Source organism: Mauremys mutica, chromosome 2 (genome assembly GCF_020497125.1).
Source record: "Mauremys mutica isolate MM-2020 ecotype Southern chromosome 2, ASM2049712v1, whole genome shotgun sequence".
In the NCBI taxonomy this organism is placed as follows: domain Eukaryota; kingdom Metazoa; phylum Chordata; order Testudines; family Geoemydidae; genus Mauremys; species Mauremys mutica.
The window spans coordinates 291,831,987-291,844,925 of NC_059073.1; the positions used below are offsets into that span (position 1 = coordinate 291,831,987).

Genomic DNA, 12,939 nt, shown 5'->3' on the forward strand with positions numbered 1-12,939 from the left:
AAATATCTGCATTTTAATCCAACACTGCTGCTTGATTTTAAATCAGACCATCCCATAAAAATATTAAACCCATCAATTTTGGCCACAAGACAACACCACAAGACAGAACATAGAACACAAAACACAATTTTTACTGTGCCAGCAAATCATGGTACGTTGAATGCTGTTCAGCCGGCATCAGTGTTCTCTGATTATCTGAAAGACAAAACAGAAGTCTACCTCTTCTGGGCAGGCAATCATTACTAAAAATATACAAATACTCTTGTTGATTTTAGGCAAAACAAGGGAATTACCCCATATTAATTAGATAATTTGCATTAATACAGATGCTTGCTGGCTCACTTTTTACTTGTAACTCCTGCTTGTAAACACTGAAAGAAAACATCATCACTCACAGTGCTCTTAGAGCCTAATACAATTTTAATTACATAGCACTGGATACATTCTTCAGCTAATTTAACAAAATTGTTCATAGCCAAATGATTGCAATCTAATAATTTCTTTGCCTGAATTTATTTACAAACATTTCAAAGACACCAAGAACTTTTTACTTTAGTACATTTACAAAATTCAACTGCTGTTCCCTCCAGCAACTATAGAGTTAACTTTTCACTGTGCCTTAAATCACTTGCTTGTCCTTTCAACAACCACTTACCAACTCAGATCACCATTCCAAATATTCTTCTGAGTATTTGAACCCACATGCGTATACTTACTTACCCTGTTCTTGTTTTTTTTTTTCACTACACCCTAAAAGTTTCCAACCTGTTCTCCAAGCTCTCTGTCTGTTGCCTGGCCGCCTGGGCCCGATCCTTTTTTTTTTTTTTTTTTTCTGAACCGTTTCTTTCCATGGGTACCAACGTATTGCACTACCAATTAGCTAGGAGGGTGGGCTTTTTAAGTAGCCCCCACCCTTCTGGTCCTTTCCCTAAAACATTTCTACTCACAAAACTACTCGAGTCCTCCCCTGTGAGACTTGCCACCTGGGCAAAACACATGGCCCACTGGCGTTGAACTATTTAATTTCCTCTTGTAGCAAACACACTGCTGTTACAACATATGCTGAGCACAAATGGTTAAATTTTAACAAGTCCCTGAAGGACTGGTACTTGCTTAGCCAGGGCTTCCTTTTCTAACTGGAAATCCTGTCTCAAGGCCTGCAACTTGCCCTGGCGCAGGTTTGAGTTGCCGCCTGGTTCATGTTCCATGCTCTTAATTGCTCAATTCTAGTTATCAAGTACACATCTCGTCCCTTTTCTCCAACTACTCTATTGCCCAGTCCTGCTACGACTGGGGGTAGATCCACCTGCCACCCTTCCGGTCAACCAGGGTGGAGAGAAAAATGCTAAACCCCTCTCCAGTTCTCAGACTTACTGCAGCTGAGAGTAGGCTCACCTTTAATCATGCAATCCTCAACATATAACACCAAAAGTACCAAACAAAAGAAACACAAAACAAGGGTAAAACAGATAGATGGTGTAAATTCTATAGGGCTCCCCTATTCTCAATTGCTCACCAAACTGTGACAAATTTGTTACCAATTCATCTACTGCAGGACGTTGGGGGAACACACCATATAATCAAATTTTAAAGCTTAATTAAAAATAATAAAACAACAATGAAGAGTGTTGGGAACGCTCCCACATTACGCAGGAAGACCATGAATACTTTAACCCTTAAGCCACTTTAATACTCACACATGTCCAAACTGGCCACATCTGTATAACGTTCAGAGAAGGGGAATAGGCAGACGGGAGATTATCCTGTATACAGCTTGTCCAGAATTTCCAACATGCTTCTGCTCTTGGGAGAGCTGTTTTTTACACCCTGGAATCTCCTGCAGTGTCTCTTTTAGAGAGTTCAGTTCAGATTCCAGCCCGTGGCTTCTCCAGTTTCACCAAGGCAAGCTGAATTTCAAATTAACCCGTTCCTAGACAAATTGCTCACACTGTGTCAGAGGCTTTACTTTGGTGATTAAAAGCTCCTTTGAGATATATGATCTTATCTAGATTGAAGGTACCTTCTAATGGGCATTGTTTAGATAGATTTTCACGCGTGTAAAGATTCCAATTCTTTAAATACCTGCAGGTTTTAAGACCATAATGTACGTTCATGTAACATGCTGGGGTACCCTTAGGGGGTGAGGTGGAATATTTAGACTGTCCCTCCCCCATTTTCCACACACACACACACACACACCAAGGCCATTATTTCCTATTACCACGATGCATCATATCTTGCTGCACAGTCAATAAATTCAGATGGCGTGAGCCCAAGAGAGACAGACGTCCCCACAGACAGTCTTCCTCCCAGTGTGGCTCTGGGGCATATGCTGGGGGATTTTTACAAGAGCTCTCCATACAGCTTTAAACATACAGCTCCAAAAGCTACCTGGTTCCAGAAATCTTCTTTCAATCTTTAAGTATTAGAGACAATGGGGCGTCCCCCAGACACTTACTGCCAACTTGTTCCATTTTGTAAGGGGACTCTAACCCCTCTTCCCCGCGTCAAGGTAAAGGGACTCTAACCCCCACCTCCCGCGTCGAGCGCTCACTTACCTCTCCAGGGGACTCGAACACCTGGACTGGGACTCAAACCCAGGCTGGGACTCTAACCCAGACTACTTGGATCCTGTGCAAACCTGGACTGGGACTCTAACCCAGACCTGGACTGGGACTCTAACCCAGACCTAAGTTGTCAGGGACTCTAACCCCGACAATCTGCACTGGGACTCTAACCCAGGCAACCTTAACCCTACTCAACGGGTAGGTGGATGTTGCTGGATTTCTACGAGCTTCAGCTGGTTCACAGAACTCGCCTTATCGCCGACGCAGAGATCAGATTACCAGGCAAGGCTCCTCTAAATCAGAGGATGCGCGCTGCGTTGCCTCAGAGTCTGATCCCCCGCCGGAGAGTCAGACAGAGTCCCGGCGGAGTCGCCAAAGATGTCAGGGACTCGAACCCCAACAGCGAAGTTCGTTGTCTGACCGCAGAGAGACCAGGCAACACCAGCAAGGTCCGATCAAAAGTTCTTTATTGATAAGTGCACGTATCAGTAAAGAACAGCTCGTATCCGAAAAGAACCAGCCCCCACCTTTACAGCTTAGTATTAGCTTATATAGACAGTTTTATTACGTCATAAATTATTCACTTCACACAACCCATATCCCACCCCCCTTTGGTTAGTAACAAACCCTAATAACAAAGCACATCTGTCTTTCTTTATAATGTAAGCAAGTTGTGATGCCCCAGCAACTTTCTTATCAGCATAGTTGCCAAGCACCAGACACTGGAAGACAGGAGTTAACGCAGCTGGTAACTTGAGGAATGCACCTCCCTTTCGTATCTCACTTTTTCCCAGGGCTTTATGAAACATGCTGACTTCAGTCAGATTGACATAACTGGTTTTTGTGCTACATCTTTATTCAGGCCTAACATGAGGATGGCATGTGACTCCTAGTTGGGGGTGTTCATTGGCCAGTAGCACAGTCAGGTGACTCACTCCGGTTCACGTCCCTAATCTCCTCCCACAATATGGAAGAAGAGGACAACAGTATAGTTTGCAGAATGGCAATTTATTACGCAGAGGAGCCCTGGTGAGCAGCACTGCAACAGCTGCTAAGCAGCGGATAGAAGCAGATGCTCTGAAGCTGTTCAGATTGTTTCAAGCCTTGCTTCCGATGGTGCTTCCACTGGAGGAGAAATGGAGCCACAGCTGGGTCTGGCAGCAGCGGTTCCCTTTCATCTCCTCTCTCTCTGGTTCTTCTTAGCCAATTAAACCTAAAACAAACAATTTTCCAGCGATGTCAATAAATAAACCTACCAGCTTTTCTCCCCCAACGTCTCAAGCGGCCCCGTGTGCATGGGTGGCAAGTTTGTAGAAATTTTGGTGGTGCCCAGAACCCGCCCCCCAACTCTGCCCCCCCAAACTCCGCCCCCACCTGCCTAAGGCTCTGGGAGGGGGCTGGTGGGGGGGAGGTCGGGTGCAGATCCTGGGCTGGGGATTAGGGTGCAGGAGAGGTGCAGGGTGCAGGCTTTGGGATGGAGTTTGGGTGCTGGGTGCAGGCTCTGGGCTGGGGCAGGGGGTGGGTGTTCAGGAGGGGGTAAAGGGTGCAGGCTTTGGGATGGAGTTTGGGTGCAGGCTCTGGGCTGGGGGTGGGGGCATAGGAAGGGGTGAGGGGTGCAGGCTCTGGGAGGGAGTTTGGAGGTGGGAAGGAGTGTGTGGGAAGGGGGAGGGGGTGCACCTTCTGGGGAGGGAGTTTGGGATAGGAGGGAGTACAGGGGTGAGGGCTGTGGGGCTGAGGATGAGGGATTCATGATGCAGGAGGGGGCTCAGGGCTGGGGCAGAGGATTAGGGTGCAGGGGTGAGGGCTCTGGCTGGTGCTGAGGGGTTCATGATGTAGAAGGGAGCTCAGGGCAGAGGGTTGGGGTGTGGGGTGAGGGCTGTGGGGCTGAGGATGAGGGGTTCATGATGCAGGAGGGGGCTCAGGGCTGGGGCATAGGATCAGGGTGCAGGGGTGAGGGCTCTGGCTGGGGCTGAGGATGAGGGGTTCATGCTGCACGGGGGAGCTCAGGGCTAAGGCTGAGGATCAGGGTGCGGGGGGATGAGGGCTCTGGCTGGGGCTGAGGATTAGGGTGCGGGGGGATGAGGGCTCTGGCTGGGGCTGAGGATTAGGGTGCGGGGGGATGAGGGCTCTGGCTGGGGCTGAGGATCAGGGTGCGGGGGGATGAGGGCTCTGGCTGGGGATGAGGGGTTTTGGGCGTTGGAGAGGCTCAGGGCGAGGGCAGAAGGGCTGGGTAAGGGCAGCCTGCCTTGCCATTAGGGAAGGGCAGGCACTAGGACCCTGGGGCAGTAGACAGCCGTTCTGCTGGGAGCCGATCTCTTACAGCAGAAGCAGGCAGGGGAGAGGTGTGTGCTGCTTTCTGTCAGGCAGGGACACGGCGCGGCGGGGGGTGGCAGGCGGGGGCTGGGACCTGCTCCAGGCAGGGATGCGGCGGGGTGGGGGGAGACCCGCGGGGGCCGGGGCCCGATCCAGGCAGAGCCGGGGGAGAGACCCAGCTCCAACTATTGCTGGAGCAGGGCACCCGGCCCTGAATATTCCTGGAGCCCGGGCACCGCAGGTGTATATAACCTGCCGCCCATGCCCGTGTGACGACATTAGGCTAGAGAGAAAAGAGGTCAGGGTCAGAATCTCCACTCAGGCTGCGCTGCAGCAGGATGTGAAAACACACCCTCTCCAGCGCTGCAAATTGCGGCGCTGCAAAGCGCCAGTGTGGTCAAAGCCCCAGCGCTGGGAGCGCGGCTCCCAGCGCTGTACGTTATTCCCCACAGGGAGGTGGAGTACGGACAGCGCTGGGAGAGCTCTCTCCCAGCGCTGGCGCTTTGACTACACTTAGCGCTTCAAAGTGCTGCCGCGGTAGCGCTTTGAAGCGCAAGTATAGCCATAGCCTGACTGAACCCGTCTCCTGCAGCTCAGGGACTGTTACTTTGTTCTCTCTTGTGTTTCATTTGTTATTAGCAATGACTAGAGGCCCCAACTTTGATCAGAGCTGTGATAGCTGCTGCACACACGAACAGTGGGAGACAGTGTCTGCCCCAAGGGGCTTACAGTCTAGATAGACAGAGGGGTAAAGGGTGAGGGGGTGACAGTGTGACATGCCTGAGGTCACACAGCTGGTCAGTAGCAGAGCAGGGAGTAGAGCCCAGGTCTCCTGAGTCCCAATCCAGTGCCCTCTCCCCTGGAGCTCATGGCCTCTCCAGAGCAACAGAGGGCGTCCGACCAGTGTCACTGTGGGCCTAGGTGATTAGTGGGGGAGAGGAGTAGCCCCCAGGAGTGAGTGTTGCTGCTGGACTCTGGATGGAGGGTGACATCGCTCGGTGGCTCTGAGGGAGGGGCAGGAGCTTGCCTGCTGGAGGGACAGGGTGCAAGGGCCGTGCCATTGAAGGCCCATGATTATAAACTCAGCCATTATCCCCTCCCCCTTTGCTGTCTGTCACCCTTACGCCCACCTCGGGCAGGTCCCTGTTCTAGGGTAAGAAGGAGGGGCCATGCTGGGGCCTTTGCCTGGGGTGTGGGACCAGGGGCCATTCAGTGTCTGCATCGCACAACGTTTGTAAATGTCGCTGCCAGACAAAGGTGAGGAGCCTCCCCAGCCCCCCCCCGTCCTTGCCCCGCTCCCAGGCACCGTATGGAGCTGTAGGTTTCTTACGTATCCCAGGGAGATTAGAATTTGCTCCCTGCGGTTCTGCTGGCGGCTGTAGGGTTCCACCTCCAGGCTCGTGGGCAGGAGGCCTTTGCCAGCTCACCGCCAGCAGATGAGCTGGACACTTGTTCTGGGGACACTTGTGCAGTGTGAAATACCTGGCCAGGGTCTCAGCGAGGGAAACCCGTAACCCCGCCTCAGCCCAGCCGTGAGCAGAGAGGAGGCCGACTAGGCCACTCACCTCCTCAGACGCCTCCTCACATTTGATAATGATGGAAGGGGGGTCCTGTTCAGTGGAGAAGAAGCCAGAGCAGTCTTTGACCAGCTGCAAGGGAGAGAAAAGAGTCCTCAGCATCTTACTGTCCGGTTTGGTCACAAGTTCAGCAGGAGGTTGGGAGGCTCAGCCTCCGGCCTGGTTTGGACATCACAGTGGATCAGGACCCCATTTTGAGAGCAATTGTACAAACACAGGCCAGAAAGATGATCCCTGCCCTGAGGTGCTTTCAATGTAAGTAGCCTTTGCTCAAGTTCAATAGTTCCTTACTTTGCAAGCAGTCACTGTGGGATTCCTTGTGTCCTCCAGCTGCATGAGAGGGGCCATTCAGGAGACCTGGGTTGAATTCTCCTCTCTGCCACTGACCTGGTGTGTGACCTTGAGCGAGTCACATCACCCACCGGTGACCCGGGGATAAGAGCACTCCCCCTCGGCCAGCCTTTCTCGGTCTGGTCTATTTAGATTGTGAACACTTTGGGGCGGGACAGGGACTGTCTGTGGTTGTGCAGCACCTGACAGCAGGGGCCCTGATCTCATTAGGGATGTGAAAGTGCTAGTGTACCACGAATCAGATTTTACACACGCTCCATCCCCTTCTCCTTGTGCCTTCAGTGAGGGTTCCCCGGTAGAACAGTGCCCCAGCTGACAACAGCAAACCAGAGATTAAAAACCATCCAGTCCTATAATTAGGGGTTGGATGAATGGATGGATGTGGCTTGTGAATTGATGTAAGGATCAGTAAGCAGGCTACTGCGGAAAGGGCGCAGTCCCCTGGCCCCGTTCCTTCCTTTATGTCTCTGCTGGAAACACACATTTTCTGTGAGGCTTCTGGACCTGACAGATGCTATTGGTCAACTGAAGGTGCAGAGGGAGGTGTCTCCCTGCAGCAGGTGATCCTTACCCCGTCTTCTTTGAATTCACACTGGTTGGGGTCGCGTTTCTCTGATACCGGGCACACTGTCTCTTTCACAGTGAATGTCAGCGATTGGATAGTTTTTGAAGACATGTCCTGAGAAGAATTCAATGAAAGAACAAAATAAACATTCACTGTGAGCAGCAAGGCGCCAGGCTCCACTTTGGCCTTGTAATCATATTTAGATTGTATTACAGTATTGCTCGGCAGCAGGGATCTGATGGTGACTGCCCCGGGGAGGCGGGGCTCTGGCTGTCAGCCCCAGAGTGGCAGGACTCCATCTGTTCCCTTTATCCCTTCTCGAGCCCTATCCGCCAGGCCTAACAGCCAGAGCTCTTCCAAAAAGAAAAAAAAAGCACACATGCCCACGCCTCCCTTGCGAGGCCCGCCCCGTAGTTTGAGAACCGTTGCTCTAGTCTACTGACGTAATAAGTGATTGATAATCATTCTCAGCTGCTGTCTAGGGCCTTACCTATTTCAATGCAGTTCAAACATTAATGCAGGAATGCAACTTTATATGCCATGGGCTAGATCTGGTGCAGCTCCATTGTCGTAAGTGAAGCTGACGTGCACCAGATGCAGGTCTGGCTCATGTCTCTCCATCAGTAGGTTCAGAACAAATAATTGGTATCTTGCAATTCTTCCCCCATCTCCTGCCTTTCTCTTACACAAACAGTGAGTGACTGGATTTTCTATGTGCTCTAATTCCTGAAAGTGCGATTCTGGTTAGAAATGACAAGGTCCAAGTGAGGTCCTGGGATTCCAGGGCTTATTGCCTCACTGCAATTTCCATATGTAGGTTCCTGTCTTGCAGAAGTTACTTGCGTGTGCCAATGTTTGCAGCATTGGGTCCCAAAGCGTCCTCCTTTTGGGCCTGATCAGGTACCTCTCTGAGCACTCCTGTGTGGGGCTGAGTGCCCTCAACTTCCACTGACCCCACTGCGACCAGAGGGGAACAAGCCTGTCATTGAACAATGGTTATTTCCCTAGCTGTCAGTCCTGCAAATCGAACTTTGCTCTGAAGTTCAAGCCCTGCTGTTCCCTCTCCTGCCTCATCGTGGGAATGCAGTAAACAACCTGCTGCTGATGATGCAGGAGAAGGAACAGAATCCAGCTCCCGCTCTGCAGAGCCAGCTGCAGTACAAAGGAGTGAGCATTTCTGTTAGCCATGGGCCAGGATTTTAGAACATGGCTGGTGAGTTTGTGCCTCGTAACTGGGCGCCCGGTTTGAGATCCTGAATGGGGCCTGATGCTCAGAGGGCAGCTGCTCAGCATGTTCTGGAAATCAGACCCTTTAATAGTGTTTCAAGTTGGGCACCTGAAATCACTTGTCACTTTCAAGACTCTTGGCCAACAGCTCTGATTGCATACGCAGAGGGAGCAGCTCTGCTGAGCAAGGGGATGCCAATGTGGGGCACACTCACTTTTCAGAGCAGTTAAAAAGGAACATAAGCTTGAACTGAACATAAAAAGTAACTCAGGCAACTTTTCCAGTCAGCATAGGTGTCAGTAAACAGGGCATTAATGAAAAATTACATACATTAGAATATAGCATGGTGTATGCTTATTTTGATTGCCAGGTATTGCTCCGTGCCTCAGTTTCCCCCTCTAAAATGTGGATAATAATACGTCCTTTCTCCCACCCTTTGTCTTATCTATGTAGATTGTAAAGTTCTAGGCAGGAACTGTCTCTTGCTATGTATTTGTACAGCACCTAGCACAACAGGGCTGTGGTCTTGGCTTGAACCTCTAATGCTGCTGGGATATAAATAATTTCTCAATTAGGTCCTCCGCGAAGAATAGTGCCCAGCACTTTGTTACCACTTAATAAATAATGACAACAAGGGATTAACAAATGTCTTTAAATTAAATCTGTCTTCTACATACTGCTAAATTTGAATTCTCTGCGCAAGGAGATCCAGGGAGGGCACTGAATTCAAAGAATTTCTCCTCTGAAACCTTTTTAAATCTTCAGAAGTCCAAGCCTTCAATGATCAATCAGTATTTATTTGTAAAGGCTCAGAACCCAGACAGAAAAAACAAAAGGAAACAAATGTATTACTTTAAAAAATTCAAGAACTGTAAGCCAATCCCATGATTTTTTCAGGGCAGACTCATTCTTGTAGTTGGTCACCCCCTTTGCGCCAGGTGCTGTACAAATACAGATTAAGATGGTCCTTGCCCTGAATTACTCACAGTATAATTCAAATGGAAACATGCTCTGCCTGCTGAATGTGAATGAACTGCTGGTGTCAGGCCCTTCCTCTGCAGCGGGACTGGGAAGCTGCTGTGTCGCAATAAAGGGAAATAGCTGTCTGGCTGCTACCCGTCCCTGCACATATTTCACTCCCTCTTTATAACCAATTTTGGCCATGCTGCTTTCAGTGACTCCAGCTGGCTTGTCTGTAAATTCCCCGTTGTTCCCCTTCCCCATCCTCTGCCTACTTGAATTGTGAACAGAAACTGTCTCTCATGGCGCCACCAGAAATCAGCCCTGGATAATGACGAGGGTGCAAATAACCAGACTGTGGGTACAGGAGTCTAGCATCAGAGGCAGCGATTCCCCATTGACCTGCTCCCTGAGCTCAAGCAGCATCGAATATACACAGGCCACAAAGCGATTCCCCAGCTCAGAGCCGTTACTAGGTATTTCTGCGCCTGAGGCAAGAATATAAAATTGTGCCCTCCCCCAGGGCCAGCTCTTCGGCAGCAATTCGGCAGTGGGTCCCTCAGTCCCTCTCGGAGGCAAGACCTGCCGCCGAATTGCTGCCGAAGAATGAATGAAGTGGCGGCGGTAGAGCTGCCGCCGAAGCACCACCAATTGCAGCTTTTTTTTCTGCTTTTGTTTTCCCCTCTGCCGCTTTCTGGGCCCCTTGGCTCTGTGCACCCGAGGCAAGTGTCTCACTCGCCTCCCCTTGTTACGGCTCTGCCCCAGGTCACTCACCCAGTCTGGCTGCGGCTCAGCTTCCAGGAGCCGATAGGCCAGTGTTGTGCCTGGCTCTTGGTTGTAGATCTCTACTGCAGCTAAAACCGCAGCCTCGTGGGTTGGCAGAGGGGACGATGAGGGCGCGGGGGCTGCTGTGACCACCCCGACGAGCAGCAGGACTTTCAGGCAGGTCTCCATCCTGTGCCCTGGGGCATTCAGTGAGAGCTGGGTGGGGAGCCCTGTCCCTCCCGGGGGGAGCCCTTCTAAACGCTGCCTCCTCTGTAGGGGCTACTGCCTCATTGGCTGCCTGCTTTGGTCCTCCCTTAACCGGTGACTTTTCCCCATCCATCTGCAGGAAATTTCCATTGGCCACCCTCCAGGGCAGGAACAGGGGGAGGTCGGTCAGAGGAAAAGGAGGGTTTTTTCAAATACATTGCTGAAATCGTGTGCACCGATTGCTAAACAACCCATGGTGGTGGATAGGGGGTATCTAGAGCCGGAAAGGCTGAGCTACGTGTCTTAATTCTGTTGGGCCTGATCTGCAGCTGGTACAAATTGCCATAGCTCCAGTGGCTTTCATGGATCTACGCTGATTTACACCAATAGAAGATCTGTCCCCTAAAGTCCAGACAACCAGAGCTTTACCCGTCAGCTCTCAGTCTAGAAATCCCACAACAAGCATTCCCCCAGAGCCAGTCAGTAGCTCCAGGTCATTGGTTTTGATGGTGCCACCACTAAATCCAAGGGGAACGTACAGTCCATCGACAATGGATAACCACACACCGGACTGCTCCTGACAGGCCAACCGGCTCTTCTGTATCCCTAGCAGTGGGGCTCCCCCGTGTCCAATAGGAAGACCCTGTTATAAAGCCTGAGAGATTTTGCTATCATGAAATCTTCCTATGAGTCAGCCTAACCTGTCCCTTCTTAATGTTATTCCATGGCTCCTAGTCATACTCCTAGCCCCCTTTACAAATGTATCCCCCTCTCATGGGTTAAGTCCTTTGTAGGCTGCGGCCCTATTTTCCTTATCCTGTATTCACAGATGGCCAATTTTTACTGCACGTGGCTGTGTACCTGCCCAAGAAAAGTTGAATTAATTTTGGGAGTCAGATTTCATGAGACACAGTAAACAGTGTGGACAGAATTGCTGGCTGTGAAGCCCCCTTGATCAGGATTCTGCTGCAGGATGAGAACAGGAAGTCTCAGGATTCTTTCTTCAGCTCATTTCTTGCACATTCTGGCTGAACGTTTAGCTGCGGTTTTGTAATCCAGGCAGGACGGACGGGGCTTGTAACTGACAATTCCATCCCTCCCTGTGCAGTATGTGAATTCAAGCTGGTGCTGTGCTACGCGGGGTCGGGTGGCAGTGCGCTCGGCCCACTTACTTCTTTATCAGTCAGTGGCTGAAATGCTAGAAATTCTTCTAGTGTCTTATAACACTCCCCTGTTAGCTCATCAGATCCTTGAACCTTGATAAAATGTAATTTACTGATTATAATTATTGTAAAACCGTAATCACAAAATCATATATTGTCCAGCTGAAATTTCCCTCTCAGCCTAGGGGGAGCCTCTTGCATGTGCCCTCCTGGGGTATAGCTTGATGCAGCCTTGTATTTGGTCACAGTTTGGATTTTGATGACTGAATTTGGCCATTAGTTTGCAAACTCTGTCAGCTCCATGTGTGACTTCCAGCAAGTCACTTTATCTGTCTGAGGCTCAGTTCCCCATCTGTGACTAAGGATCGCACTCTTCGTCCGTATGGCCTGTTTAGAGTGAACACTCGGCAGGGCAAGATTCTCCTGTCTATGTGTGTGTACAGCTCTTAGCATAACTGATCTTGGTAGGTGCTAGTGTCATATGAAAGAAGACCGAGGCTCATGGCAGGGAAGAATTCAGACCCCGGTCTTTAGTTTCTGACACGCTATTGAATAGTGGTTGCTCTGAGAGTCCCCTTGCAGCTCTGTTGCAGCCCCAAGGTTCAGCACTGCTCAGCCAAGGGGCCTGCAAACATTTGCTGTCTCCTTCTTGAAAGTGCATCTGTAACCAGATGTTCTCTTGTATCTGTCAGATGTCTCGGTGCTTTCTCCGTGCAGCTCTCCAGCACAGACCTGATCACTGAACCCTAGTGGGGCGACATGACGGCCCTTCCCAGCACTGGATGGGGAGAGGTGGCATGGTCCTGTTGGTGGGTCACTGTGGCCACGGCAGCCACCACGTTCACTGCTCGGCAGCAGATCCTGAGCTGAGGGAGAAGAACCGTGTGTGACATCTACTGCGACCCCCTGCAGGATCTTTGGGGACCAATGTGTTAAACCTAGAAATGGCTTCGGGATTATGGTATTCTACTCTCAGTTAAGGGGAGTCACTAAAACTGAACCATTCTAAAGAGGCACCTGCCCCTGGACAGGTTTTCATGCACTGGTTCAAACTGGGCTTTCCAGAGACAATCAGAGCAAGGGCTTTTGGCATAAATAAGCTGAGTTTAAACTGGCACGGATTCTGATCCAGCAAACGGACAGGGCCTTCTGTCCACGGGGGGCCCCAACCTTTGCGGAAGTGTTAGAAAGACTTTGCCCTGGCATGGGCCCCATAAGACTGGTGGGTGATTCCTGGAATGTT

The 12,939-nt window shown here is 50.6% G+C and overlaps 1 protein-coding gene across 1 annotated transcript; it reads right to left on the minus strand.

The window, feature by feature from the left end:
* Positions 1 to 3,597: 3,597 nt before the first annotated feature.
* On the minus strand, positions 3,598 to 10,538 carry LOC123362800 (cathelicidin-related peptide Oh-Cath-like). The gene is made up of 4 exons (XM_045003284.1): positions 10,336 to 10,538; positions 7,380 to 7,487; positions 6,446 to 6,529; positions 3,598 to 3,780 (listed from the first exon to the last, which is right to left on the minus strand). The coding sequence occupies exons 1-4, from the start codon at positions 10,513 to 10,515 to the stop codon at positions 3,775 to 3,777; spliced, it is 378 nt and encodes a 125-aa protein (XP_044859219.1). The 5' UTR covers positions 10,516 to 10,538; the 3' UTR covers positions 3,598 to 3,774.
* Positions 10,539 to 12,939: the final 2,401 nt, after the last annotated feature.

What these genes read in the sequence shown, in the direction of transcription:
- LOC123362800 (XM_045003284.1), bottom strand. Translation starts at nt 10,515, where the DNA reads ATGGAGACCTGCCTGAAAGTCCTGCTGCTCGTCGGGGTGGTCACAGCA. An exon ending in CTGAGCCGCAGCCAGACTGG is followed by an intron (nt 7,488 to 10,335) that starts GTGAGTGACCTG and finishes AATTCTTCTCAG; the next exon opens with GACATGTCTTCAAAAACTAT. An exon ending in GTGAATTCAAAGAAGACGGG is followed by an intron (nt 6,530 to 7,379) that starts GTAAGGATCACC and finishes TCTCCCTTGCAG; the next exon opens with CTGGTCAAAGACTGCTCTGG.